The 27,902-nt window shown below is 36.6% G+C and overlaps 2 protein-coding genes across 2 annotated transcripts in view; both read right to left on the reverse strand.

Annotated features, from left to right (window-relative positions):
- LOC306888761 (solute carrier family 66 member 2-like) overlaps positions 1–268 on the reverse strand; it is a 48,595-nt gene extending 48,327 nt beyond the window's left edge. Inside the window, exon 1 of the mRNA XM_079447202.1 lies at positions 191–268. The gene's annotated coding sequence lies outside the window, so the exon portion shown is untranslated. The remainder of the gene's footprint in view (positions 1–190) is intronic.
- On the reverse strand, positions 26–27,628 carry LOC306888760 (DNA topoisomerase I, mitochondrial-like). The gene is made up of 20 exons (XM_079447200.1): positions 27,399–27,628; positions 27,123–27,204; positions 26,220–26,295; positions 24,724–24,776; positions 23,596–23,721; positions 22,612–22,693; positions 19,792–19,916; positions 19,566–19,681; positions 17,859–17,980; positions 11,312–11,434; positions 11,022–11,209; positions 10,603–10,747; positions 9,184–9,327; positions 7,342–7,527; positions 5,582–5,650; positions 3,344–3,458; positions 863–990; positions 663–757; positions 397–546; positions 26–298 (listed from the first exon to the last, which is right to left on the reverse strand). The coding sequence occupies exons 2-20, from the start codon at positions 27,200–27,202 to the stop codon at positions 196–198; spliced, it is 2,226 nt and encodes a 741-aa protein (XP_079303326.1). The 5' UTR covers positions 27,203–27,204; positions 27,399–27,628; the 3' UTR covers positions 26–195.
- Between the last annotated feature and the right edge of the window lie 274 nt (positions 27,629–27,902).

The following is a 27,902-nucleotide window of genomic DNA, read 5'->3' on the forward strand; positions in this document are numbered from 1 at the left end:
AATAATAATAATTAAAAAAAGGACTTAGATTTCCCTATATAGGAATAACATTTATTGAACTTTCTTAAAATAACTTGGAACATTTGATTAAACAAATATAAAAGTGACAATAATCAGCAAAACGCTGCACAGTTTCTATTAAAATGTACATTTGCATAAAATACTGAGGTCAATTGGAGAATGAACAAACCAAGCTTAGAACATAAAGTCATGTTCAGTCATGTCGATAGCCCAGGCAAACTTATCCCTTAGGGTTTTGTTGTAAATTTTATCCAGCGGCACCTCCATATTCTTACACCTAGAAGCAGAAAATAAAGAAACACTGAAAACATTCTCACATGAAATACAACAAGACTTCCTGTGTGGCAAGTCTGTGTATGAGTATGACATCATCACCAGGCCACGCTGATGCGTGGATCCAGGTAGTTGAGTTTGGAGGTGCTCAGGGCAATCAGTTTGTTCTCCTCTCGGTCTGTAGCCTGAACCTCCATCTTCAGCAGCTGTTCTTCACACCTCTGCACAGCTTTCTTCTTCTTTTCCACAACCCTGAACACACATACAATGCTTTTACATGTGAATATCATAATCATTTATAAAAGGATCCTAATAGCTGGAAGAGCAAATAAACATCCCCTGTCAGAGGCCTGGAATGAGATACTGACATGAGCAGCTTGTTGTCTGAGCTCCTTTTGGCTTCTTTCTTGGCCTGCTTTAGCTCTTTCTGAGCCAAGTCCAGCTGTTCCTTCCTGCTGTCAATCTTAAAGAAGAGAAGAGAGAAAAACCAAACCTAATAAAACAGAATCATGTTCAAATGCTTCTTTTATTATTATTTTTTCACTATTCAGTTTAATATCTCCAGTACCTTTGCCTGCAGGTTAGCCATGGACTGTTCGAAGGTCTTTGGCGGCGCCCGCTGATGGTTACATAGAATTGCAACCGCACGGTTTGCCCTGTTGTAAGAGAGCAACTTCTCTGCCACATTATCCTTCACTGAAGTAAGAATGACACATTTAAAACACACACACACACACACACACGGCGAGAGAGAAAGAGAAGTAAAAAGATATGCTAAATAACAGATTTAAATGTGGAAACTTGCAGCCGTTACATTCCTCCTTCAGAATAAACATGTCACATCCATTTGAACAAAATAACTACTACTTTTTAAACAATTACTTATAAAGATTATTTAACAAATCAAACTAAACTACATAAACAAGAAATGAGTAAGCCAATAATTCATTGACTGATTCATAAAGACAGCTGCTTCATTTCTGAATGAATCAGCTGTTTGAAAGAATCCTTGAAGTAATGACTGAATGACTTAAGACAGTGACTTGCTGCCACCTATTTTAGTTTCCCATTTAGATTATCATTTTTTTTTCAATACTTCAATATTATCATTGCTTATGCTAAATATTTCTTTCTAAAGCTGCTTTTGTGTCATTTTTTTTTTCGTTTAACACAACGACTTTATCTTTTAGGGGTTAATTTCTCCGCCAATCGGCACATCATGTAATTAATTAGATTAAAAGTTTTTAATTAAATGCAAGTACGCATATAAAGTAAAAATACTTCCATTTAAACTATATTTTTTGCATTAAAATATATATATTTTTTTCACTTTATAGTAAAGAGACTAGTGCTTAATTCTAATAATAATAAAAAAAGGCTAAATACATTATCTTCTGTTATAAAACAATAAATATTCTTCATGAAAAAAAAAAAAAAAATTGACTTTGGGATAAAACAATTACTGGTCACACTTTATTTCAAGGTCCAATTCTCGCTATTAACAAGCCATTAACTACGACTTTTGCCAAAAACTCCTAATCTGCTGCTTATTAATGGTTAGTAAGGTAGTTGAGTTAAGTTAAGATATTGGGTACGATTAGGAACGTTTAGGAACATTTATAAGTCCTAATAAACAGCCAACATGCTAATAAGCAACTAATTAACAGTGACAATTGGTCCCTATACTAAAGATTTACCCAGTTACCTGCATAGTTTGAGGTTCATAATTCAAATTTTGTATGAAGGGGAAAAAAAAAAAAGCGCAAAAACATCACTAAAATGGCTAGAAATGGATAATTACAGGGCCTCAAACCGGCTTCTCTGTAAATTTGTAAATTCCAAGCCAACATGAACACCACTTACACACACAGAGCCCATGGCACCTAATGGGCGAGACCCTGCCACACACTGAGATGATTTAATTAGAGCTTGTAGTGGATACAGCAAACAGATTTCCTCTCAGTGGTGATCTGACACCTCCACCCCAGCATTACACACACATCACATGCACACACTGCAGCACTTGCTCTAGAGATACTCGGATAGTTACACTACTCAACAAAACACACAATCAGTAATTAATGAAAACACCAATGCTAGCGGCACAAACAAACTAGAATGCGCTTGTCAAACCGTGTCCTAACCAGGCATGATGCAATAAAAGCAACATCTTCCATGTTAATAAGGAGTTTTTGTCTTAATTCATGACCAATTCAGGCAAAGATCAACAGTAATTTTGGCTCCATAGATCTATGATTTATGACAAAGGAAAAACTCAACTTTGCAACCCAGAAATCATGTTATTGTCTGATTAGCTGCTACGTCTGCTTGCGGTGTAAAACTGAAGAACCACTGATGCAATATACACTTGAAGTCTGTGGAAAAGACCAAAATTTTGCACACAGACAGTGTAGTAATGGATGACTAAAAAATTATTTTTTAAAAATCACAAATTATTTTAGATTCATGGTACTTGAAACCAATAACACTAGACTTTGGTGAGAAATGTATATTTTAAACATTACCCAATACAATAAAAAGTACCAGAGCTTAAAAAGATAAAATAGAAATGAAAACAAAAATGTAAACTAAGTTGAGAAAAAGGGAAAGAAAACAAAAAAAGAAATAGAAACTGCACAATAAAGTAATAAAAAAATGAAAACTATAATAACCCAGAAGGACAATCAGTAAGGCTGCAATGAGCTACGGACTCTAAACACTGACATGAAACTGCGGCTAGTCACTTTTTCTTTTCGCAAAGTAGAAACTTTGTCAATTATGTTGCTTGCATAAAGTTTGGACACACTGTCACACTAACAATATCCATATGTTCCTGTGGACTCACAGTTGTCAAAATGTACGCTGTTTTAAACACTCTGACAGCAATCCATATTGGCATCATATTCAAGCGTTTTAGTAAATGTTCCAACATGCATCCATGCTGACGGCATGACTGAACATCTGGAAGTTGTACAAGTTTTCTTGATGTTGAAAGTTCATTTAAAGTTTGATTGATAGAATATGAGAGGCAGACAAACAAGACACTCACTGTTGCGGAGTTCTCTCAGCTGTTGCTGCAGGGTTATGGAGGCGTTGTATGTCCTAAAAACCTTTGCAGTCAATCCTGGCATGAGGGAACTCAGGTGTTTATTCAGCATTTGAGTCTGTAAAGGCAAAAACAAGACATTAAAGGTAGCATTCAAACACAAACACAGAGAAATCATCGTATTTTATTATCCAGCTTCACTGTAAACCACAAGATGGCGCTGTTGCCTTTATTGTCTATAAATAAATGCACATAAAAAAAAAGATGTCTAAAAGAGCAATTCTTAATACGTCAATCTTTTTTTTTTTTCAAAGATATCAGACATTTGTTCCAAATTTAATGGATTTGTAAGTGCAGGAGTATGAGTTGTATGTTCTAGACATAAAGAAAAGATATCCATTAAATCTGGCTGCGTCAACAAGATGTTTCTTAAAAAGGGTTCACAGACAAGCTATGCAACCAACAAGTTGTCTGATGTGCATCCACATCACACTCATTCGAAAACTTCTTAACTGTAAAAACCCCTGCTCACTTTTCCTTCACGACCAAAGTACTAAAAATCCAAATATTTACTTCATAAACTGGTTTTGTGCGACCCAGTGGAATACAAGTACAGTCACACATCTGCATTTTAACGAAGCTAGATGTGTTTTCTTAAAGATACTAAATGCTAATGACACCAGCTGTGTCCTAGCATGTCAACCGCTGCTAATGTTCAGCACACGCACTGCCGTCTGATGACACGCGCATGGCAAGACACTTGACGCATGTTGAACATGTCGGTCTGTTCGACACTGTTCACCAGGGAACACTGTGACATTTGGGCTAGGACACCCAGTGACTCAAAGGAACACAACAAAGAGTTTATGTGTGTGTTTTTAACTAAACTGTACTTCTGGGAACACAACTGCTGCAAAATGTCCCTCAAATGTTGGCTAAACCTGACACTTTTGCTACTTACTTAACCTGCTACTTTTGGAGACATCCTCATAAAAATGACTAAATGTCCTTTTTTAGCTCTACAGTTGTATTATAGGGATAAGACTATAATTTGCAGACAAGCAGATTAGTTTGTATATAATTATAGTTAGCCTTTTTCATTATTTTGGCCTTTTTGCCATTGTGTGGATATGAATAAAAAGAGGAAAAAAGAGACAAAACAACAGTGGAAAGTGATGAAGGAAGTGACGATGTGGACTCAAGCCTCTAAGAAACACATTCAAATGTGCACAAAACAAAATTAAACAAAACAAAAACACAAACAAAAAAGAACTAAAATACAGAAATGACGATGTGGACTCGAGACTAAGAAACACATCAAAAAGTGCACACAAAATTAAACGAAATGAAACAAACAAAACTAAAAAAGAACAAAAATACAGAAATTACAAAATGTGGACTCAAGCCTCTAAGAAACACATTCAACTGTGCACAAAAAAAAAAATTAAACAAAAACTAACAAAACAGAGCAACAAAAAAACATCAAATACATAAAAATAAAATATGGCTTACATCCCTCTTTCACTGAAAGTTTATGGTATTTTTTTCCCATTTGATTGTATGCGTATCTTATCACAGACAAAAGCAATAGAACAGGTAATAGGTCAATTAAATACTCCATTTGTATCCTCCGATGCAAGCATTCCCTCATTATAATGTTTCTGTTTCGATAGCTAGGTAAATGATTGCATCTGACTGTATATAAAACAGCGTCTGTTCTATTGAGGGTTCAGCCAAGTTAAAGGCACTTATTTTTTCTGAGCATCATACATGCACACACTTAAGCACACAAGCTTAAAAGCACAGCACCATGTAATAAGATTTGCAACACTTTGTGGAAGAGGGCCAGTATTACTCTCTGCTGCATCCTCCCTCGTTCACCCCTTCGCTCGGCCTTTCGCCGAGTCAATCGGAAGAGCCCAAAGTACAGATTAACGTTCCCCCTCCACGATGGCCCACCATTACCAACCTGACCACACTGAAAGGGCACATTTCTCTCTCCCTCTCTCTCACACACAAAACAGTTTTCCAATTTTCTCACAATCCGTCTCTCTCTGTCCTTCAGTGAGGGCAAGATCTTTCAGCTGCAAAAATTAAGACTGAAATATTTAAAAAACAGGCTGAAAAGAAAAACTACCATCCGTTAGTGAGAGCTTTTATGATGCAAGTCTCTCGAGAATCGTATCCCTCAGAATGAAAAATCTAAGACTGTCTGCCGCCGTTTCAGAACATTACACTCACATTGAGTCGTTCAAAGAGGTCGTCTCCTTCTTGCTTGTTTTCCATGAAAAGCTTGAGGTTTTTGAAAACCTGTAACAGAAAACACATGTTAGCTTGTTTATCGTATGCACAGAACAGAGGTTGAGAGGAAAGGAAAGAGAGGGAGAGGCACTCTCAATTATATTTGACATTTCGCAGAAGTCCTGTTTTTCTCCACTCCTACTAAATAAACCAGCTAAAATATGCATGGAACTAATTAATGGTAGCAGATGTGGTGCTTTTAAATCAGTCTCATTTGAATAACAATTTATCCTTGAGCCAAATGCATGAAGAAGAAAGTAAACAGACCGCTCGCCAAGCAATGACAGAATTTATATTTCTGGAACATTTTCCCCCAATTTAACACGCTCATATGGTACTAATGATTGATTCATATGCTGACCTTCCTGTCTAATAAGCACACAGAGGGGAGATCAACATTAACATGATCACATATTCAACACTCAACCTAATATGGCCAGATTAAGCAGGTCCAAAATTCTCAGACCACTAGCAAAAATGTTTGAGTGAAAACTTGAACTGGGACATTAAAGTGAATTCTACAATGTCTTCAGCAAATTCTACAGCAACACTTGAGTTTGTGTAAAACCAGATAATCATGTTCTGAGATGATCTGAGAGAGCACCTTGGGCTTCAATGGAAGTAAACCTGTACAAAAGGACTTACATAATCAATGTCACAACTTTGCATAATTAGTGACTTAAAAATAGTGCAGGATCTTAAATATTTATTTTCTTTGCTTTAAAGCATTCTGTTTTTTTATTTTAATTTCTAAAATTAGGCTTTAAATGCCAGATTTCTTATGCAGCCTCAGACACCTGAACATGTATTTTATTAAAATAACAGAAAAGGATGGGTGGTGATGGCGCAGTGGATAAGACACATGCCTTTGGTGTGAGAGACCCGGGTTCGAATCCAGTGTGAGACACCAATGTGTCCCTGAGCAAGACACTGAACCCCTAGTTGCTCCAGAGGCGTGCGACCTCTGACATATATAGCAATTGTAAGTAAGCTTTGGATAAAAGCGTCAGCTAAATGAATAAATGTAAATGTAATGAATCTAAAACCAAAGATCAGCTCCAGATGATGTGGCATGAAGTTCCAAGAATTTAATTGTCATTCATTATACTTATAACAAGGTGATGAGGAAGTGGGGGTTGGTTTTCACCATACCTGCAATTATATCTGACATTTCCGCAAAGACTGCCTATCGCCAAATAAACTTGCAAGATATTCAGAAACTAATTAATTTTCACTCGATGAGCTTCTTTCAAATGTTCTCATTTACATTATGAGGCCTATGCAAGCCTAAACAAGTTCCAGCGGCTGAGCACAGCACACATCTCACACGCTTCCTCTAGAGTGACCTGCTGCTTGTGAACAATGAAGAAACAATACTTCTACAGCTATGAGCTGTGCTAAAATAACAACAACCCACCTGTTATGACTAAAATTACCATAAACATTCTTTTTTTCTTCAGCTGGTGCTCTAAGGAGGTAATTGATAAAAGGTCTAGATTTGCATTTTATATAAGAAAGAACAATTCAAGCACAATTCAGTATGCAAATAAAGGCAAAAAAAAAAGATTTTATAAAGTCAATGGAAGATTGCCAAAATTGAATCTTAAATATTATTAGAAATTTATACAAATCAAAACAGACCAGACAAAGAAATGTAGATGCAAGCAAGCACAATCACCCTTCTTTTAAAAAATCCTTACCCTTTTGATCACTGGGACCTTGTTGTAGTAACGGATGCAATCTTTACCCAGGAAATCGAACTCTACCACACACTTCTGCCCGTCCAGTGTGTCGTGTAAAGTGATGTGCTCCACACGTAGTGAGCAACAACCCACGGTGTCTGCCGTCTCACCCTCTTCCTTTTCATTACCTGCTCTCAGAGCCAGCTGAAGAGTTTAACACAGACATACACCTGCTTCATACAGACATGACACTACATCTCCAGAACATCTTAGAGCGAACGCTTAGCTGTTTGTGAACGTTTGGATATGACAGTGGACTGAAAGCTGCAACATGGTACTGCTGAATGTAATAAGATCTGACTCATAAAAGCTTTGATACTGGATGTAACATTTGATCGAGTCTCTCCACACAACTTTTTGAAACTGAGGAAAGAAGCTTGCCTTTGAGATAGTTCCATTTAACAAACGTCACATCATAAGTTAGACTGTGAGAGTAAAAAATAAATAACAATGAGAGTTACAAAAAATGCATTATAATTTTTTATTTAAAGTTGCAAATTAGGAGAAAGTTGCAACTGACAAATTTGCTAATATGTGAAGTAGGGGTATAAGATGCCCCCTGAGCCAGTTGAAAATCGATACAAATATGTGACTATTTAAAATAAGTTGAGATGTTCAATGAATTGCTATACGCTGTATCACCGCTGATAAGCGCCACCTGCTGTCAGAGAATGAATCTGCGCTCTCATTCAGCCCATCTGCTGTTGTTCTTTCATTCAGATGTTTTTAGTATAGTTTCACAAAACTAAAGTCAAACCATTGTGTGTTTTTTGCTTCAAATTTCAAAATTATACAATGTAATTTAGATTAAAAACTGCTCACGCATGCAGCGTCTTTGTTTCGATCATGATTAAAATATAGTGGTTGCCTCCAATTTTAAATGGAAATAGCATAGACAAAACCTTAGTTTATTTATATTTAGGTTTCTTTCATTTGATTTGTGGTTTGTTTTAAATTACAATTTAGTTTTACTATTTGACATTTCAAATTCTCAAAGAAATGTTTAGCATTTTGAGAAATAATAAAAGGACACCTTTTCGTTTCCAATTGGTCTCAAATCTCATTTTGTAAAAAAATAATAATAATTGTGAGAAAATTGTATTGTGAAACCAGTATTGTGAATCATATCGCATCGTGAGTTGAGTGAATCGTTACATCCCTAATAAGAATAAGCCACAAGTATGAGAACGCTGCAATTGTGACACTATGGTTTCATGAGAAAAGTTACATCAATTATAAGAAAGTAAAATTGCAGCAAATAAACTTACTGATATTATTGTCTAGCTTCATAAGGTAACTTAAATTAACCATAACATGAGAAACTGAACTATGAACTTTTGAATTGAAGATTTCATTATAGTATGACTAACTGTCAAGAACTTAAAACTTCAGACCAAAACGACCATTAATTGAAACCTAAATCCTTGGATTTTGCAACTCAACTTCAGGAACCAAAATTCATTAACACAGTCCAAAAAACATCAAATAATATTACAAGTTAACCACAGGGGGAAAAATGTGCCAAAATGTATAATATAACCTCCTATGAACACCTGCAGATATTTCTGAGTGGTTGTCACAGTTTAAACAAATGGCCAGGAAATAATGCACCATGCTGTCCTCTATGATATCTCCTCAATCTCTGCTGTATTTTTTCTCAACAGGAAATTTAATTGACATGAAATGATTAACGGTACGCTCTAACTCTTTGGTCTTTCTAAAATAAAGTCATCATGATTGAAAGCCCACTGATGTAGTGCAAGTACACAAATTATGTTTGTGCAGCTTGTGTGGCCTGACCTTGTCAATAAAGTAGAGGGCTACGGCTCTCTGGCGTGTGCCCATCTGTTTGGACTTGAGGTCCTCCTGGTACTGGGCTCGGATGGCATCCACACATGTCTTCAGTTTACGAGCTACCTCATACTTTTCCCAATCCTTCTCACCCTACAGGAGCCAAAAATAATAAAGAAAAACCAAATTATCTGACAAGGGACAGCTCACCCTGACACACCATGAGTGATCAGTTTTAAAGTACCATCTTATTCAAAAGAAGCAGATTGAATTCCGAGGTGATGTAAAAGTTTGTTTCATAAGAGACTTAAAAAAATAGCTTAAAGACTCCATGAAATGGTTTGACTGATACAATTTTTTCCCAGCCTTTCCTGTGCAATTTTACAGGAAGCTGGGAACAGAAAATATCAAAAGGCTTATATATTAGCTAAAAGTACATTTACTAGCATACAGATGACTTCAAATACAGAAAACCATTATCGTATTTACCTTTACTTAAACCTCAGGTTTGTCTGAATCCAGCCAGTAGCACTTAATTTGTACAAATAAGTTACTTTGTTGTTACAGCAACAGCATAGTGACCAAAATGGTGTAAAATAATTTAACCTTCACTGACTCTGCACATATAAAGCAACAAGAAGCAGACAAATGAAAGGACTCAGGAAAGAAAAGCAAAGAGATGAGGCAGTGTTGTGAATCTGTTCTTCAGTTATGATTATTAATTTTCTTTAGAAGTGTCCATCACTCAGTTCTGACGAAAAGGACCGCTTTGCTTTCTAATTTAATTAGCGAGAGGAAGTGAGTGGAACGAAGGTGAAGATGAGGTGCTGAGCTGAAACTAAGTGAGCGTGATTCGGCAGAACGCGAGAATACACATCTGATCTGTTTGATTGGCCCAGACTCGGCGCTGAAACGCGACATCAAATCACATCTATTATTAACAAGGTGACAGAGACAGACAGTCAGGAGGTGAAGAGGACGTGACGATAAGTTGGAAATGAAGGAATGTGCAGGCAGAGAGAAGGGAGAGGGCAACAAGTACGTTTTAATCAAGTGAATAATAAGGTACTCACTAAAATATTACTCACATCACCAGACTTTTGACTAACTGCATGAAGTTGCATCAAGATTGCAGCTTATTCTGACCAATAACCTTTAACTTGTATAAAAAAAAAAAGAGTTTATCCGACCAACATATAAAGCAACCAATCATAGTTTTTGTTTTGTTTTTAAGTGTTCTTTTGTAATGGTTTTATCTGAATACACCAGTAAGTTTTTTTCTAGAGCAAATAAAAGGTAGAAAATAAATAAAAATTCTATATAAATTTAGTTACTAATAATAATAGTTGCCATAATAATACCTTCAAATAGTAAATGTTGTTTAAGTGCTTAAAGCTTTGAATTTGTATCTGAGACTATAATATATACCTTAAGTTTGGAGTTGGCATTGAGCATCACATATTTACAAGATCCTTGCACATTCTCGGTCCAACTTGCTAGCCATGTTACAGTGTTGTCTTTACGAACTTCCTTCCAATGATGACCAGCTGGGGGTTCTGGGATACGACAGTCCCTGTGGGGTAAATTCAAACCTTACGCTTCCCTCTGTACACACCGATTGTAGAGTGAAACATTACTTGATATTGCATATGATTTTTCAAAAGAGCTCTCTTAAGGGAAAATAGCTTTTTCCCACTGGCATACAACTTTCTATGAAACATATCTGTGATGTGCTTTTGTTAGGCCTTGCATTTATGCCAGAGCGCTACAGCAATGATTCCACTTCTGAACATATACTACGGCTTGAAAAGCAATGCTGACAGTGGACTGTTACGACAAAGCCTCACTTGCTGCAGTTGATGACGACGTCTTCAGGCTGAATCCTCTTCTTCAGCATTCCCTGTTTAGGATGGTCTCCTCTGCCTCGGAAAAGCCCTGGAGGTTCAATCTTAAAGTTCCCAATGCGTTCACGATGGTGGTCCAACACACAGTATCCATACTCATCAACAATTTTTTGATTGGCCTCTTTGTTAACCTGGAGAACATTTATCAATTCAGAGGAACATCAGAGGAGCAAAGATTTTAACTTTGATTTATACTGTATTTAAAACATTCAGATGTTACGAAGGACACCTACCAACTTCTCCTCTTTGCTCAAGTTCTTCCTGGCTTCCACCTTCTGTTTATGCATAGTATTGAGTTCCCCAAAATCACACTTGTTCAGGTCCATTATTAGCTGTCTCTCCTCCAAAGTCATCTCCTGTGCAGAAGAGCATGTATAAACCATCAAAACCAAGACTTTGCAAATGAAGTTTGAGCTAGGATAACTTAAGACGTCTGTGAATTTGGATTTCTGCAGTTTTAACTAAGATTGTTTATTGTCTGGATTTTGGGTGTTACAGACAGTGTTACATTAGTATTAATGTATTATTATAGTATTTATTCATATTTATTAACAATTATTAATTCATTTTAATTGTAGTTTACATTGTATTAATTTAGTTGTGTCTGTCATTTTTATATTTTTGTTTTAAAGTTTTTATTTCACTTTATTACATCTAGTAATTCAACTTATTTCAGTGAGTTGCCATGTTTTTAGGTTTAGTTTTTTAATCTAATATTTTTTATTTTAAGCTTTATTCTAACTACAAAATTTTTTTAAATATTAGTTAATTAACAATAACAACACTGTTATGAGTCTATCATGTGAAATCAACTAAAATACACCAAACGTTTATACAGTATGTGCTAGTTATAAGAAACAATTATTAGGTGTTGAGGATCAGACCAGACGCTGCTCTACAGAGCAGCAGCTTTCCTTATTGATTTAATTTTATTTTCAAATCAGATGAGATGCCAGCATTACTTGAACCCCCAACTGTTATTTTACACAGAAAGTTGGCATAAAGGTCTAAATCTATATTGAAGGTTCACCAGGCAGTGAACTTCAGCTGACCTTGGGTAAGCGTATGTGTGTGAAGATCAGAAACTTCTCACAGGCACTCTGATGTTTTTTAGGAACACATACACACTTAACCACAAGAACTGCTCATACTGTATCAGAACTTGGCCTTTTTCTGTATCAGCAGCAAGAATTGTTACAAGGAGGATTATGTGAAAAAACTGATGAGAAAGAATTAACAAGAGTACCGTTTAGCCTTTGAAACATTATACAAATGATCCCGAAGCTTCTGGCAGTAAAGGCTTTGAATCATCAGACTTGGAGTAGAACTTTTGATGAACAATACATTAAAATAGAAAACAGTTTTTTAAAATTGTAATATTAAACAATTATTGTTTTTACTGTATTTCAATTAAAAATGCAGCATAAGACACTAAAATAATAAAAAAAAAAAAAAAAAAAAACTTTTGAATCATAGTGTACATCGCTCAAAATGTTAGAAATAAGATGAGCTGTGAATTTGCTCAGGGGTCAAGATTTTGAGAGATTACAGCAGGTTTTTGAGTTAGGCATGCATTCAGGTTGATTCCAATTGGTAGTCCTGTCATGAATTGCAACTTTGTAAAGGAAAACCGGTCACATTTTATTTTAAAGGTCCAATTCTCGCCATTAACTACAACTTCTGCCTCAATATACTCCTAATTTGCTGCTTATTAATAGTTAGTAATAGTTAGTGGTGGGCACAATTATTAGAAAACTAGCATTTTCACCAACTAAAAAATGGTTTAAAGTCAGTTAATTTTATCTTTTGCTGTAGTGTGTCAGTAGGAAATATAAGTTTACATTTCCAAACAAAAATGTGCCATTAATTGCCATTAATTGTAATAATCAGGTGAGATTTTTGTTTGCACAAGGAGTCTGACAACAGCCAGTGCTCCACACAGAGATCTGATCTGATCAAGAAACCTACCAGAAAAACAATGCGCACCTAGGGCAAAATCTACTTTAAACACAAAGGATGGTCACACCAAATGTTGATTTAATTTAGTTAATAGAAGTTAATTGATAAAGAACATCTATTCATGACATTATTTTTGACAGCATCCTCATTTTACAGCATTTTTACACAAGTGCCCTTAAACTTTTAACAGTACTGTAGCTTTGCAGGTAGGTTTGTTGAAGCATCTTGGAGATGTTTCCACAGTTCTTCTGGATTTAGTCTGTCTCAGTTTGTTCTGTTTCTTCATGACATTCCAGAGAGACTGGATGATGATGATGAGATCAGATCTCTGTGTGGAGCACTTCCAGACTTCCAAACAAAAATCTCACTGGATTATTACAATTAATGGCAAAATGAATGTTTGGAAATGCAAACTGATATTTACTGACACATTACATCAAAAGATAGAAATAACTGACTTGAAACCATTTTTTAGTTAATAATAAATTGACAAATAATAAATGGACTTCTAAAGCATCTCATCGCAATGTGTATTCAATCTTGCATAATAATGCCTGAATTATTTACTTCTGGGAGATTTTCTCAGCAAGTATTTAAATATGTCATTAATTAACTGGTATGTTAATAAATTTAAATTTTAACTATTGACAGCCCTACTTCAAAAGTTAAACTGCTTTGAGTGTGCAATTTCTTGTTTTTTAGCAGTTGTCTACATCTCAGCGACTAGAAAAAGCCTGCTTTCTGATCCTTGGCACTGAAATTGCTTTGGGACATGGCCTGTTTCATGACATACAATAACAACAAGTACATCCTACATCAGAAGACACTAAAGATCATCCAAGCAACTCTAGAGGACCGAGATCCCCTCACCTGTGATGATCACAGCTTCCCCGTGGGGGAAAAGAAAAAGGAGAAAGAAGAGGATGACAAGCTAAAAACGAGAGGAGAGAAAAGTAAGTATGGGATGGAGGGGTCACAGAGGACTGCCATACACATTTCTCTTTTGTCGGCTTATGATTTATTCTTGCACTTTTGCGGTGCTAAATGTCACACTAACACTGATTCACTCTAATCTCTCCTCCTGGGGCTGCTGAAGAGAACCCACGCCACGGGACCTCACACAAGCAATTTCCTCTGACCTGCCCCCCTCCATCTCCCTATTCGGTCACACACATACACACACTCGACTATGAATGGCACCCCTGGGCCATTAGCCAGGGAGCAGAGCCCAGCGCAGAGGGGAGGAAAATAGTAAAATGAGAGGGTAAGTGAGAGAAGGGCCCAAAAATGGCACACGAACAGACTCTCAAACCTCACAGACCCACAAATCAATTACAACGGATAAGAGCACAGCACGATCCATGAGTCTATACTTGAATAAATCAAATTTACTAAATGGCACAACAAACTGGCAATCAAAAAATGGGTCACTTATTTAAAGGTAAAAGGTCATTTCTGTGGCAACAAATGAAAAAAAAAAAAAAGCCCATTTTCCCTAATTTACTTTTTAAATGTTGCCAGGGGTTGCTTATTCTTCCACTGTGTTAAAAGTTTGATATATTGCATAAAGTGTAATCTACTTGATATATTTTATTCATTTTATATTCTATTAATGATAAAACTGTTCTTGATATTAAGTTATTATTAGTGAGTGGCACTTGTAGAGAGCCTTTGGGTTTCCTGTGAGCTCTTTTAGGATTACTACAATAAAGGGAAGTTGAAATTGTAAGCAGTGACCGTAAAAGTATATATGACCCTGGAACACAAAACCAGTCTTAAGCGTAAATTTTGTGAAATTGGTAGGAAATTTAAAAAATATCTTCATTGAACATTAATATCCTAATTATTTTTGGCATAAAAAAAAATCTATAATTTTGATCCACACAATGTATTTTTGGCTATTGCTACAAACCCACGCTACTTAAGACTGGTTTTGTGGTCCAGGGTCACATATTCGGTATGGGTCTAATCCGATTCAATGATCTATGCTAAGCTAAGCTAAAAGTGCTACCGCCAAACCAGGAGATCGGCTGAATGGATTCAAAAACGGTAAAACTCAACTGTTTACCTCTAGGGGAGTTGTAAAATAAGCCTATTTCCCAAAAAAGTGGAGTGTAATTTAGTTTTTAGTGTAATTTCTTAAACTTATAACAGAGGCAGTGCCTCCTCAAAACAATTGTACGAGAAAAAAAAAAAAAAAGTACAAAAATAAAAACAATGCAAACGTTACAAAATATAACATTAAAAAGTGTATAAATCACTCATTTTTCGAAATAAACACTTTCCAACAGCGATACCAAAATGAAACATTAGCATATTGCCCACCCACTTGTTGCCACTAGGAGCATTAAAAATAGCTGTTTCCCCGGTAACGGCTGTACACAAAGCAGCACTGGCCACAATTACAAACACTGCTATAAATCGGACCAATCACCGCAGATTAGTGTCACGCAAAGGAGGGGTTTAGAAAAACGAATCATTTGGGAGTCGTTGAGCAAATAAGGTAAGAATAAATGCATATAATAAGAAAATTAAATTTAAACTTGCATGCTTATCAACCTGTTGTTGGGGACTCCCAAAACCAAAATATGAACCTTTCATAACCCATAATAGGGGCACTTTAACAGACCCCCTAGAAAGTGCCGTGAGTTTGGTGGGGGGTATCTGAGAATGAATGAGGGAAAGTCACGTGAGAAGATGATCGCGATATGATTGGACATGACTGGTTATGATCGGTTCATATGATAAATCCCACCTCGTGTTTGTGCACGTTCCACATTCGTGAATCAGTCTGAATTAACAATATAATGGCGTTAATGGGAATACTATAAAAAAAAAAAAGTGAACAAGTCGCACATTTAAGATGCAACAAAGTGGTTATATCAAAATAAGACATGAAATGGCCTGAAAACATGATCCGTGGTAGTTTTTAGTGAGTAATCAGCTTGGTGAAATTTAAAGTAAATCTCTGTGTCTGAGACTAGTATTTACCTAGCTTTGATGACTGATGATCCGAAAAATTCAAAAATCCTTAAAAGTTAACTATTAAAAAGAATGGCTGGACATTAGCTCACGAATAAAATATATTGTTTATGGTTACTACCTTGAGTTATTATTTTTGAGTAAATGTAAACATGAAAAACACTAACTTGATGAGATTCATGCTTGGCTTTAATAAACAGAATATTTATTACATTGTCAACGTAAAAAAAAAAATATATATATATTTATTTATTTTTTCTTAAGTAATGTTTAACCAAGAAAATGTGACTGGGACATGAATTTACATTTGATATGATATTGTGGGCGGAGCTAAAGAGTGACGAGCACTTGCACCGATCGCCAACAAAACAAGAGACATTTGATGCCGTTTCACTTACCGTCTGCAGTTCTGAATCATGACCGGGTGGGACTGCTCCATCTTTCAGTATTAAACGATGTGCAAATCCAGCGTCGAACTGGGCCTTGTTTATAAAACGTTCGTCAACAAACACACTAGAGAAACTCCATTGCTGCCCCGAAAAAACAAACTGTATCCACTGTTCACGTAACGGTGGGTTCTTTTGGGAAGCTGAACAAGGTTATCTTTCCCTCACAACCAAAAACACACCTCTTTAGAGACATTCTTCCCGAGCGAGTCCCGTGCAGTGTTCTTCCGGGAGAAATGCCCATATAAGGAGTTCCAAATTGTTTTTTGAATCTTTGTCCATGCTTAGCATGTGAATCCAACTCTTTAACAGTGTAAACAACTCTGAATTCATGAAACAGCATTGTACCCCCCTTTAAAACTTTGCCTCCTGATTTCAGAACACTACCAGACACCACTGATATATATCTCAGACATTTATTGGTTGCTTGGCATAACTGAAAAAAAAAGTCTTCTCTGTATTGGCCAGAATATCAGTATCTCTGCTTCCCTAGTTGAAGACATCACTAAGTAAAGACAATCAAATATGAATTCTGCTATACCTGCAATTGCACTTATCCTAAACACAGTTTTGTAGCTAGTTACAAGTTAAGCTGCTCTCTGATTATGTCCTGTGGCGCCCAGTTCTGGCGGGTCTCTAATGTGCAGTAATTACCAAATGCTAAGAAGTACATAAACATGCCTCCTCCCTCCCAGCACACTTTTCATTGACCTTGTTTTCCTAATTGCTGTCTGCACTGCACAGTCAATGAATGCGGGCACAACTGTGGGCAGCCATACATTGAAACAAGAAATTCATTATCCACAATGGTATTCAGAAGTTTGGTCTCCATTAATAAGTACTAAATGGGTCAAAAGGTCATGATACATCTAAATTAACATTTTTAAACAAGTGTTTGCTGCAAGCGCTGCACTGCAGATCACCCGGAAGATAACAGCGAGCAACAAACTAGCCGACACAAAAACGCTCTCAACACTTTTCGAAAGCACTATAATAATAGAGCCGGTGTCTCATCACTTGAATCCCTCTCTCGCTCGTTCTCGAGATTGACAGTCGGGCACGGGGCGGGGACTGTGCTCAGTGAAGCGAGCAGGGGCTTCCGTGTTATAATAAAACAGTTAAATTGGATTTGTTCATATGCGGGAAGCGAGTTGTCTGGATTAGCATATCAATGCCTTTACACAAATCGTATTTTCAAGAGCATTGAGCACTAAGCAGCACGAAATTAATTCTGCATGATACGCCCCGAGGCCTTCTGGGATGCTGTAAGCTTCATAACTGTTCCGTACTCATAACCTGAAACCCATCCCTCCAAGAGCCTCCACAAATGATGTGCAAGTGTAAAAGCTAGTGGTTAAAGATTGAGCTAGGCTTCAGTGTCAGAGAGGTTTACCTTCCTCCAGTCCCTGAAGAAGTTATTGCGGAAGACCTCTTTTGTGGTGTATTCGTGATCTAGCATCTGAGCAAAGAAAAGGGCCACTTCCTCAGCTGGCAGGCTGAGCTTCACTGGCTTTCCTACAACAAAACGGAACATATTTACTTACTATAAGAATTTTAGCGAAAAAAAACAACCAGCTAACAACCAGCTATGTGTGGGTTTGATCAAAGTATGCAACATTAATAAAGTATGTTTTATAAATATGCAGTAGATAAATAGCCATCATCTAGTGTTAATATATTGACACTAATCTTTAAAGTCAACATGAAACGAAAATGCACCCTACCTTATTTTTAACTAATTGTCTGTGCATAGGTTATTTATTTTTTTACATGTTTTTTGATCATTTATAATCAAAATGTCATTTTTGAGTGCAATGCCCAAATTTCAAAATCCATTTAAAAATCTATGGATACAACCAAGAACTTTTATTTGTTTGCTACTTTTGTTTCACCACCACTTTAATAATAAATATAATAATGCTGTTATATGAATCTTCAGAAGATTTTAAAAAGGAATATATTAATTTCATATGTAGTGACACCCAAATTCACTTTTAATATTATACTTTCAATATTTTATAATCTTTTTAATCTTTTTTTTGGACACTACATGGAACAGAATTTTAACTTTGGCCATTTATTGGTAATATTCCATAATATCAAAATTACTGCATTATTTTTTTTTCAATTTAAATTCAACAGTCATTCACAAATATAATGATTCCTTTTCCAAGGCCTCATGGGATAATACAGTGTCAATCGGACACACCTTGTCTATAAAGAAATTAGACACTGCACTGTTTCATTGTTTGCAAGGCACAATGAGAAAAAACAAAAACAGGTCATATCTTCTCCATAAGCTGAATGATTTGAGATTTCATTCATGTCTATAGCAATAACTGCATGAAAATTAAATAATTAGTGTACACTAATCCTAAATTTGAGCATTCTTATCACTAAAAGTTTGTTTCTGAAAATTCAGCAAATAAACATTGGTTCATTTATTTATTTGCTTATTTCCTCCAAAGACATAAGAACATAAAACATAAGAGTCAAAAGCACATAAACACGATATCTTTTGCACAGATCTACTACAGAAGATTGCTGACGGTTTTTATAACCACGTTAAGATGAGTCATCAGACTCGCGTTCCCACAGGACTCCCCAGCACACCCCGCAAAATAGGACTTTAAATGCATCACCGAGAATCATGGCCTAGGACAAATATAATCAAAACTGCATTTATAGCTTACCATTCAGAGAGTCTCAGGTACAAAATCCAAATACTTTCTCCTCTGGGTTATTGTCTAAGATTAATGGCCTGGGCCTTCTGAAACGCACTTATAGTTTAAGAAACGCCTCTCTACGGTAAATGGCAGAGTGGATATTAATAGAGGAAGCTGACCTTAAAGTTTAGCAAAGAGATTAAAGACTTCCTGTGCTTTCTGGAGTACGCCTGACACCAGCGGAGGAACAGGTCAACCTTGAGCTGGGCTGTGTGCCCAAACCGAGAAAATGAAAGGGAACAGCATTGACCAATGAACTAACCGCTCTCTGACCAAAATCTCTTTCTTTTGAACATGTTTTGCCTTGAAACGATTGCATGTGATGCATCAGTGTAATAGACAAAACTAGATCTTTATAACATCTGAATACATACCGTTATAGTAAAACTTGACATCATCTGGAAGGGGTTGATACTCAGGAGGGAAATACGGCCCTTTGTGTTCTAGAAACCTCCATTTAATTCCATCCTCATACTTCTCCTCTTCCCACCTGTGAAAAAGTCAAGAAGTTGAGAAAAGTAAAAGAGAGACAAACAAAACTTCTGGGCTAAAAGGTGTCTCTCTTCCATACAGACAAGAAGATGCATGCAGAGAGCCTACCATCTCCATCTTTGTTTCTCTTCCTCTTCTTTCTTCTTAATCTTGAGAGCCCTGGCTGCCTCTATTTCTTCCTTGGTTTTTTTCTTCTTAGTGGAGACAGAACGCCTTCCTTCCTCTTTTATCACCTTTGAAAAGGAAAAAGGAGTCAGTCACTGCACATTTTGTGAATATTGTCTGCATTTTGCAGGAGTTGCAAATCTACCTAGTTAACATGACCTTGGTGGCATATTTACGGCGAGAAAAAAAATATTTGATCCCCTGCTGATTTTGTGCGTTTGCCCACTGACAAAGAAATGATCAGTCTATAATTTTAATGGTAGGTTTATTTGAACAGTGAGAGACAATAACAAAAAAAATCCAGAAAAACGATTTTCAAAAAAGTTATAAATTGATTTGCATTTTAATGAGTCAAATAAGTATTTGATCCCCTATCAATCAGCTTAGGAGCACTCCCTTTAAGAGAGTGCTCCTAATCTCAGCTTGTTACCTGTATAAAGACACCTGTCCACAGAAGCAATCAATCCATCAGATTCCAAACTCTCCACCATGGCCAAGACCAAAGAGCTGTCCAAGGATGTCAGGGACAAGATTGCAGACATACACATGATGGAATGGGCTACAAGAACATCCACAAGCAGCTTGGTGAGAAGGTGACAACAGTTGGTGCGATTATTCGCAAATGGAAGAAACACAAAATAACTGTCAATCTCCCTCGGTCTGGGGCTCCATGCAAGATCTCACCTCGTGGAGTTTCAATGATCATGATAACGTTGAGGAATCAGCTCAGAACTACACGGGAGGATCTTGTCAATGATCTCAAGGCAGCTGGGACCATAGTCACCAAGAAAACAATTGGTAACACTACGCTGTGAAGGACTGAAATCCTGCAGCATCCGCAAGGTCCCCTTGCTCAAGAAAGCACATGTACAGGCCCGTCTGAATTTTGCCAATGATTCAGAGGAGAACTGGGTGAAAGTGTTGTGGTCAGATGAGACCAAAAGCCAGCTCTTTGGCATCAACTCAACTCGCCGTGTTTGGAGGAGGAGGAATGCTGCCAATGACCCCAAGAACACCATCCCCACAGTCAAACATGGAGGTGGAAACATTATGCCTTGGGGGTGTTTTTCTGCTAAGGGGACAGGACAACTGCAACACATCAAAGGGACGCTGGACGGGGCCATGTACCATCAGGGCCAGGGCATTGAAAATGGGTCGTGGATGGGTATTCCAGCATGACAATGACCCAAAACACACGGCCAAGGCAGCAAAGGAGTGGCTCAAGAAGAAGCACATTAAGGTCCTGGAGTGGCCTAGACAGCCTCCAGACCTTAATCCCATAGAAAATCTGTGGAGGCATCTGAAGGTTCGAGTTGCCAAACGTCAGTCTCGACACCTTAATGACTTGGAGAGGATCTGCAAAGAGGAGTGAAACAAAATCTCTCCTGAGATGTGTGCAAACCTGGTGGCCAACTACAAGAAACGTCTGAACTCCGTGATTGCAAGGGTTTTGCCACCAAGTACTAAGTCATGTTTTGTGAAGGGGTAAAATACTTATTTTACTCATTAAAATGCAAATCAATTTATAACTTTTTTGAAATATACGTTTTTCTGTTTTTTTTCTGTCTCTCACTGTTAAAATAAACCTACCATTAAAATTATAGACTGATCATTTCTTTGTTTAGTGGGCAAACATACAAAATCAGCAGGGGATCAAATAATTTTTTTCTCCACTGTAAATTAGCAGAATTCACAATGTTTAACAATGTTCACTACATCTTATACATGTCAGTTCAATAAAACGGTTTAAGCTGAACCCTGAAAAAAAGTACAACACTTTTAATTGAACAAATCACCTACATTACAACTTTGAACAATCTTTTGGCACAACACTGCACCCCAAACTTGACAGGAAGATTAACACTCAAATCAACAAGTTTCTGTTTAGAAAGTTTCTGGTGGTAAAACTTGCAAGGTATAGATCTCTAAACATGTCTTCTTTGTTACAATGGAGGAATACAATAGTGACAAATGGCATTTTGCTATTTAGATAAAAAGCTTTTCTCATTGAGATACAGGTGGATCCACATGAGACACAAAACATTTACTTTTCCAAAGATAAAACTACTTTGAGAAATTGAAGCGCACAGAAGTCTAGTCTGCAATGGGAAAATAGACAACACCTGATCAGAATGAACTCCTGAAGGGCAGTGTGGACAGCATCTTTTCACAGTAAGCCAAAAATAAAACTGTAAACAGTTTCTCCTGAGAATAAGATTTTGAGCTCTGCAAGAGAGAAATGTTCCCAAAAACTGCTCTCTGCAGAATTAAAATTACTATCAATGATAGAGAGCAACAGTTGTTGAACAAAATGACGGCTTTTCAGCACAGGCAATCGCTTTGTGATATGGTCTTTTAAATCCATCAAATTGGAGGGTGATTGTGAAGTTGACCTGCAGATGGCAGCTTAGATAAATATCAAAAGATAAATGAAATGACATTTCTGTGATTTGTGTGAAAAAAAAAGGGGAAGTGCTAACATGCCTATTCATCATGTGAACAGAAGTTTCAACCCCAAAATGTTGCATATTACTAAAACTGGTAAAGACATTAACACAAAATCAACCCTGCATGGTACTATAGTTAAAGCAGACTTTACTGGCATTCAGAACTTTCTGACTTGCCTTTATGTAGCTTATCTCAGCATTTGTCCTTTTTAAAGATTTTAAATATCCTAATTATTATCATTTCAGCGAGCGCTCTGTCACTCAGTTCTTCTCTCTATAATCAATATACTGCTAATGCACTCTGGGTAAAGCCCACCTTTTCTTTTTTTCCCTTGATCTTTTTCTTCACTGTTGCTGAGTTCAACTGTTCCTCTTCCGCAGCTTTCTTCTTCTTTGGCCTTTCAGAGAAATTCAGCAAGCAGACAATACATGTAAAGCATCCATTTTTGAGCAGCAAATCAGCATATTTCTGAAGGATCATGTGACAAAGACTGGAATAATGGCTGCTGAAAATTCCGATTTGCCATCACCAGAGGAAATTAAATTTTAAAAATTTTACAATTAGAAAAGAGTTTGATTCTAATAATATTTCATAATATTGCATTTTTTTATGGATTTGTAATAAAACATCTGTTGCCTTGGTGAGCAAACAGTAAGAGACTTTCAAAAACATAAAACCCCCCAAATGTTTAAATAACAGTTTATATGTAGAATGGGCCCAGCATAAAGAGCTGTCTGTGATAAAGCACATGACCACTTTCATCATGCTAAAAATTCAAAGGCGACTATAAATAGAAATTCCATCCTCTTCGAGAAAAATAAAAAAATAAGCTAGACAATTAATTGCAAGGTCTCTGAAATCCACCCTAAAATGCCATTATAATCAATTATGTAAAAGCCCATTTTAAGGTGTAAGTATAAGTAGCTTTGACATTCAGCTAAACATCTCCTTTTGAAATAGTAAGTCAATGTAGGTTTGGAACGACATGAAGGCGAGTAAATGTTGGGGTGATATATCCCTTTAAATAAAAAGTGGCACAGCTTACCCCACTGGCTCAATAAATAAGAAATGTGACCCTAGACCACAAAACCATACATCAATACCCAACAATACTGTACATTGTAGGAGTCAAAATTATTGATTTTTTTTATGCCAAAAATCATTAGGATATTAATTAAAGATCAAGTTCCATGAAGATATTTAGTAAATTTCCTACCGTAAATATATCAAAGTGTAATTTTTTATTAGTAAAATAGGCCTATTCATTCATTGCTACGCCTAGGAAAAACAAGCACTTACAAAGGAGCTTCAGAGGTAGAAGAGGGATCATCCATGTTATCCATCTTTCTTTTCCTCTTTTTACCTTTCCCTTTTGTTACAAAGTCTGGATCTTCCTCTGGCTCTTCCTTCACATTCACCCGAGAGCTAAAGAGACAAACAACCAAAAAAACACATTTAAAGGCTGTAAGAACTTTAGTCTAAAAAAAAAAAAAAAAAAAAAAAAAAACCTCAAAAAGGACAAATATGCATTGACCAATGACTAAATTACAGTGATTACACAATAATGCTTAATGGCCACTGATGATAATTATATAATTACGCTAATTATGCCCAAGGATAATTGCGGAGAGATACAAGCTTCAATTTCCATAAAGCATGATTCAGATGTGGCGGGAGGTGAACAGACCAAATCAATTAATTACAATCACCATAACAAACAGTTCAATTCAGCTGAGAACTTTCTGGGAGAGATTAAGTGTAAAAGAACACTCGGACACCTTCAGCAGTTTTAGAGTCTGACCTCTGTCGTGTAAATCAACCTCCCACCTGCAATCACCGGCAGGACTTGATTTACAAAGCGTCTGATTGTCAAAGTCCCTGATTAGAGACATACTGTTCTTATCGGGAGACAGAAACAGCCAACGAGAGATTTTAGATGGTCCAACTTTTCTATCTAAAAATCTTACATATAAAATGTATTTCTGTGTATGAAATATAATTTCAGGTTAAATGTTTGCTTGCGCAGATTTATGCCTCAGGCTCCATTCTACACCCCCCCCACCCAGGACCCCCTCCCATCCAGTCCGATCTGAATGCCTTTCACTTATTACTTTTCTGACATGCCACAGCTTTCTTTCCAATAAATAAATTAATTTTCTGAAAGACAGCCAATGTAGCGAGAAAATCGGAATGGATATTGTCCAGAACTGCACACATTCAAATCATCAGAATTAATTTTCATCAACTCCAAAGGCAAGAAAAAAAAAGTATGATTGCATATTTGAATCGTAAATGGATTAAAACTCATTTCCAAGTGCAGCTGCTGGCTGCTGAAGCCATTTCTCTAAATCAAAAGCCTGAATCCGTGAATGTGCAGTACTGGCTACTAAAAATACCATCACATGTGACACAGCGATCTCACGGTACCTTCTGTCACCACTGTCTTCAAAGTCCATGCTCTCTTCTTTAGGCGTTTTCATCTGAAAGATCAAAAAACATGACAACTAGATGATAGAAACTTATGTATTGCTTTCCCAAATATTATAATTATATACATAAAAAAAATATTAAATATATAATTAAATAAAATTTGTTCATAAATGTATGCGTATGTATATATCAGAGTATCTGCACAGGTTTTAAATCAAATTTGAAGCTTTTTAAGGCATTTTTTAAGACCCGAACAAATAAAATGAATACCAAATGAGCAGAACTTTACAGTTCAAATACAGGTTTCGACAAAAACAAAAAGTTTTAAAATATATATATTCTTTTGCTCACCAAGGTTGCATTTATCTGAGCAAAAATACAGAAAAAAAGGAAATACTGTGAAGTAAAAAAACTGTTTTCTATTTTATTAAATTTTAAAATGTATTTTATTCCTGAAATTTCAGCAGCCATTACTCCAGTCTTCAGGGTCACATGAGCCTTCACAAATATTCTAATATACCAGTTTGGTCCTCAAGAAACATTTCTTCTCATTAACAATGTTGAAAACAGTTGTGCTGCCAAATATTTGTGTGGAATCCATGATTTTTTCAGAATTATTTGATAAATAGAACAAATGAAAAGCATTTATTCGACTTTTAAAGTCACTGTTGATTATTTAAAAAAAAATCTATACATATAAGGTCTAAAAATCATATATGCTAAAAATCAAAAATAAGTTCCAAGCAACCTACATACTGACTTACAAGGACGTTCCTTTCTAATTCCATCTTGTTCCACTGTGCAAGTACCAGTAAATCACTGTATTAAGGTGGCAGGTAATAAATAAAGAAGAGGCAATAAATGGAAATATCAAAGATGAAGAAGCTCAAGAAGCCACATTATGCTAATGTAAAGGTGCACGGGCAAAGTAGGGCTATTTGTGTGACGCACCACAGGGAAGCCCAGTCTAATCAATGGCTTACAACCTGCTATCAAGGAAAGCCATCCAGATCACTTGAGGCCAAACCGGAGCCCGGAGCTGTCAAGGAGAATCATATTCCTCTAAAAAAAAATCAACATGGCTGGAAGTATGTTGCATTAAAGAACAGACTTGCATAATGGCAAAATACTATTACTACCATTCACAGATAATGAGCAGTTTCGTGCAACCGCCCTGAAGAGGGAAGATTGCACTGTTTGCTTCTCTCTGCGTAACAGTCTATTCTTGTTACATCTAGGTTTTGACAACCTATGAATCTGAAATCCCGATCACAGACTGGATTGCTCGCTGACTAAATGCTTTTAGGTTATGCTCTGTGTAGCAGTCGGTTCTTGTTATATTTGGGTCTCTGTAACCTACAGTACGAAGAAGGCTCTGAATGCATAAATATTCCTTTACAGCAAAGCTAACAGGGCCTCTTAATTAAGCCGGACTTGAAGAGAGAATCCCAGGGCATGACGAAAGAAAATTAATGGTGACATTGAAAAACTACCTTCCTGTGTGTTTTCTCCTTCCCTTCTTGCTGAGGCTTCGACTTGCCTTTTGCTTTCTTTTTCTTCGGTTTTACTCTGCGGAGGAACAAAAAGGAAGAGGAAAAGATGATGGGAGGAATAGGAGACAAAAGACAAATGTATATGAGAAAAGGAGGGGGGGTGGGAATAGATGAGACGAGGGCGGGACATAAAAAGGCCATTAGTGCTGAAGAGTTCTGAATCCATATTAGTGCTTTACAAATAAACTTCTCCCTTCACTGGAGTTTGCGACAGCCTGCCAGCAGGCCTCGTCACAACAGGCGGCTGTCAGCAACACTTACAGGTGTCTAAGCCTTTCATCAGATTAATTACAAACACCAGAGACGGATGGATGTCCCCGGCATAAGTGTGCGCCCATATAATGCATTAGATATCAAAGTAAAATAATTTATTCATAAAGAAGATGGAGTACAACTCACTGAATAATGAATACAAGCTCTTTGGCACTCACTTCACACTTGGTTAGATTTATGATTTCTGGTGCATATCGTTTGTTTGGGAGGCTCAATTTGTCTCCATCTTTCGCAGTAACGCGTAAGGCGTTTCCTGCTGCAAAGTGCAGCGCTGTGTATAATATTGTGCAGCTGTTGTTTGTGTTGCCATTAAATCGTGCTTATTCTCAGTTGAATAACAAATATTTCGCTCACTTCTATACTCATATACAGAATTCACAGATGCATTAATAGAGTGTATGCCAGCAAAGCCCAATTACTGGATGGAAGTCAGTCAAGATCAAGGGCTGCTTATACTTACAGTACATTTGGACAAGTGTTTGAGGATGTGATTGGACATACAATGCAACTTTATTTGACATGTATAAAGGGCCTAGTGGTGTGTTGTCATTTTATAACTATTGTACTCACACAAGTGCACCTCCACTCGAGCCTGGATTATCTTTTAACTCCTTTGCCACGGTTTTCACAGAGTTGGAGTCTTCTGCCATCCCTAAAAGTTGATGCCAACAATTCAACTGAATTCATTAAATTCAAAATTCACTGAAAGCAGCCCTTGTGCAAAGCAGGCGTTTTAATACGTTCATGAACCTCACAAAATAAATACACTAATTAATCTAGCATACTAAAACAGGAATATTTACTCTGAGATGTGAATAAAATCAATCAACATCAATGTAACGTTACCTGCAAATTGGTATATTGTGCGGTGTTTATCAATCTGCGTGGTTCGAGCCACTGATGAGGGTTTGGTGTCGTTGCTATTTATTGAGTAGTTTATGCTACATTTCCAGTGTGATTGTAAAATTACCTGCTGGTTCAACAAATATTAATTTAAAATGGGTATTAAATTGCACGTGCGTTGAAAAAATTGTTTTCCAAACAGGTTTCCCATGGTTTCCTCAAATACTCCCATTGGTCGGACAAAAAGATATTCCCGCCTCAAGCCCACGCTATTGGTTGATTTTGGCAGAAAGCCGTCTTCTGATTGGCTAACAGTGCTGTCACTGAAACAACAGCGATTTTTCGCCAGTAAACTTACAAAAAAATAGGAAGACAATAAGGATTTTTTTCTGACAATAACATTAAAATAATATTTAATTATAATATAGCTATACATGTGTTCGACACCCATGATTTTTTAAGGTAAGATACCACACGCAAATACGATTTTATTTAAATTAATAGATA

This window comes from Barbus barbus, assembly GCF_936440315.1.
Source record: "Barbus barbus genome assembly, chromosome: 22".
NCBI lineage: Eukaryota > Metazoa > Chordata > Actinopteri > Cypriniformes > Cyprinidae > Barbus > Barbus barbus.

What these genes read in the sequence shown, in the direction of transcription:
- LOC306888760 (XM_079447200.1), bottom strand. Translation starts at nt 27,202, where the DNA reads ATGGCAGAAGACTCCAACTCTGTGAAAACCGTGGCAAAGGAGTTAAAA. An exon ending in TGTCAAGTTTTACTATAACG is followed by an intron (nt 17,981 to 19,565) that starts GTATGTATTCAG and finishes GTTTTGTTGTAG; the next exon opens with GAAAGCCAGTGAAGCTCAGC. An exon ending in TGGCTAACCTGCAGGCAAAG is followed by an intron (nt 758 to 862) that starts GTACTGGAGATA and finishes CTCTTCTTTAAG; the next exon opens with ATTGACAGCAGGAAGGAACA.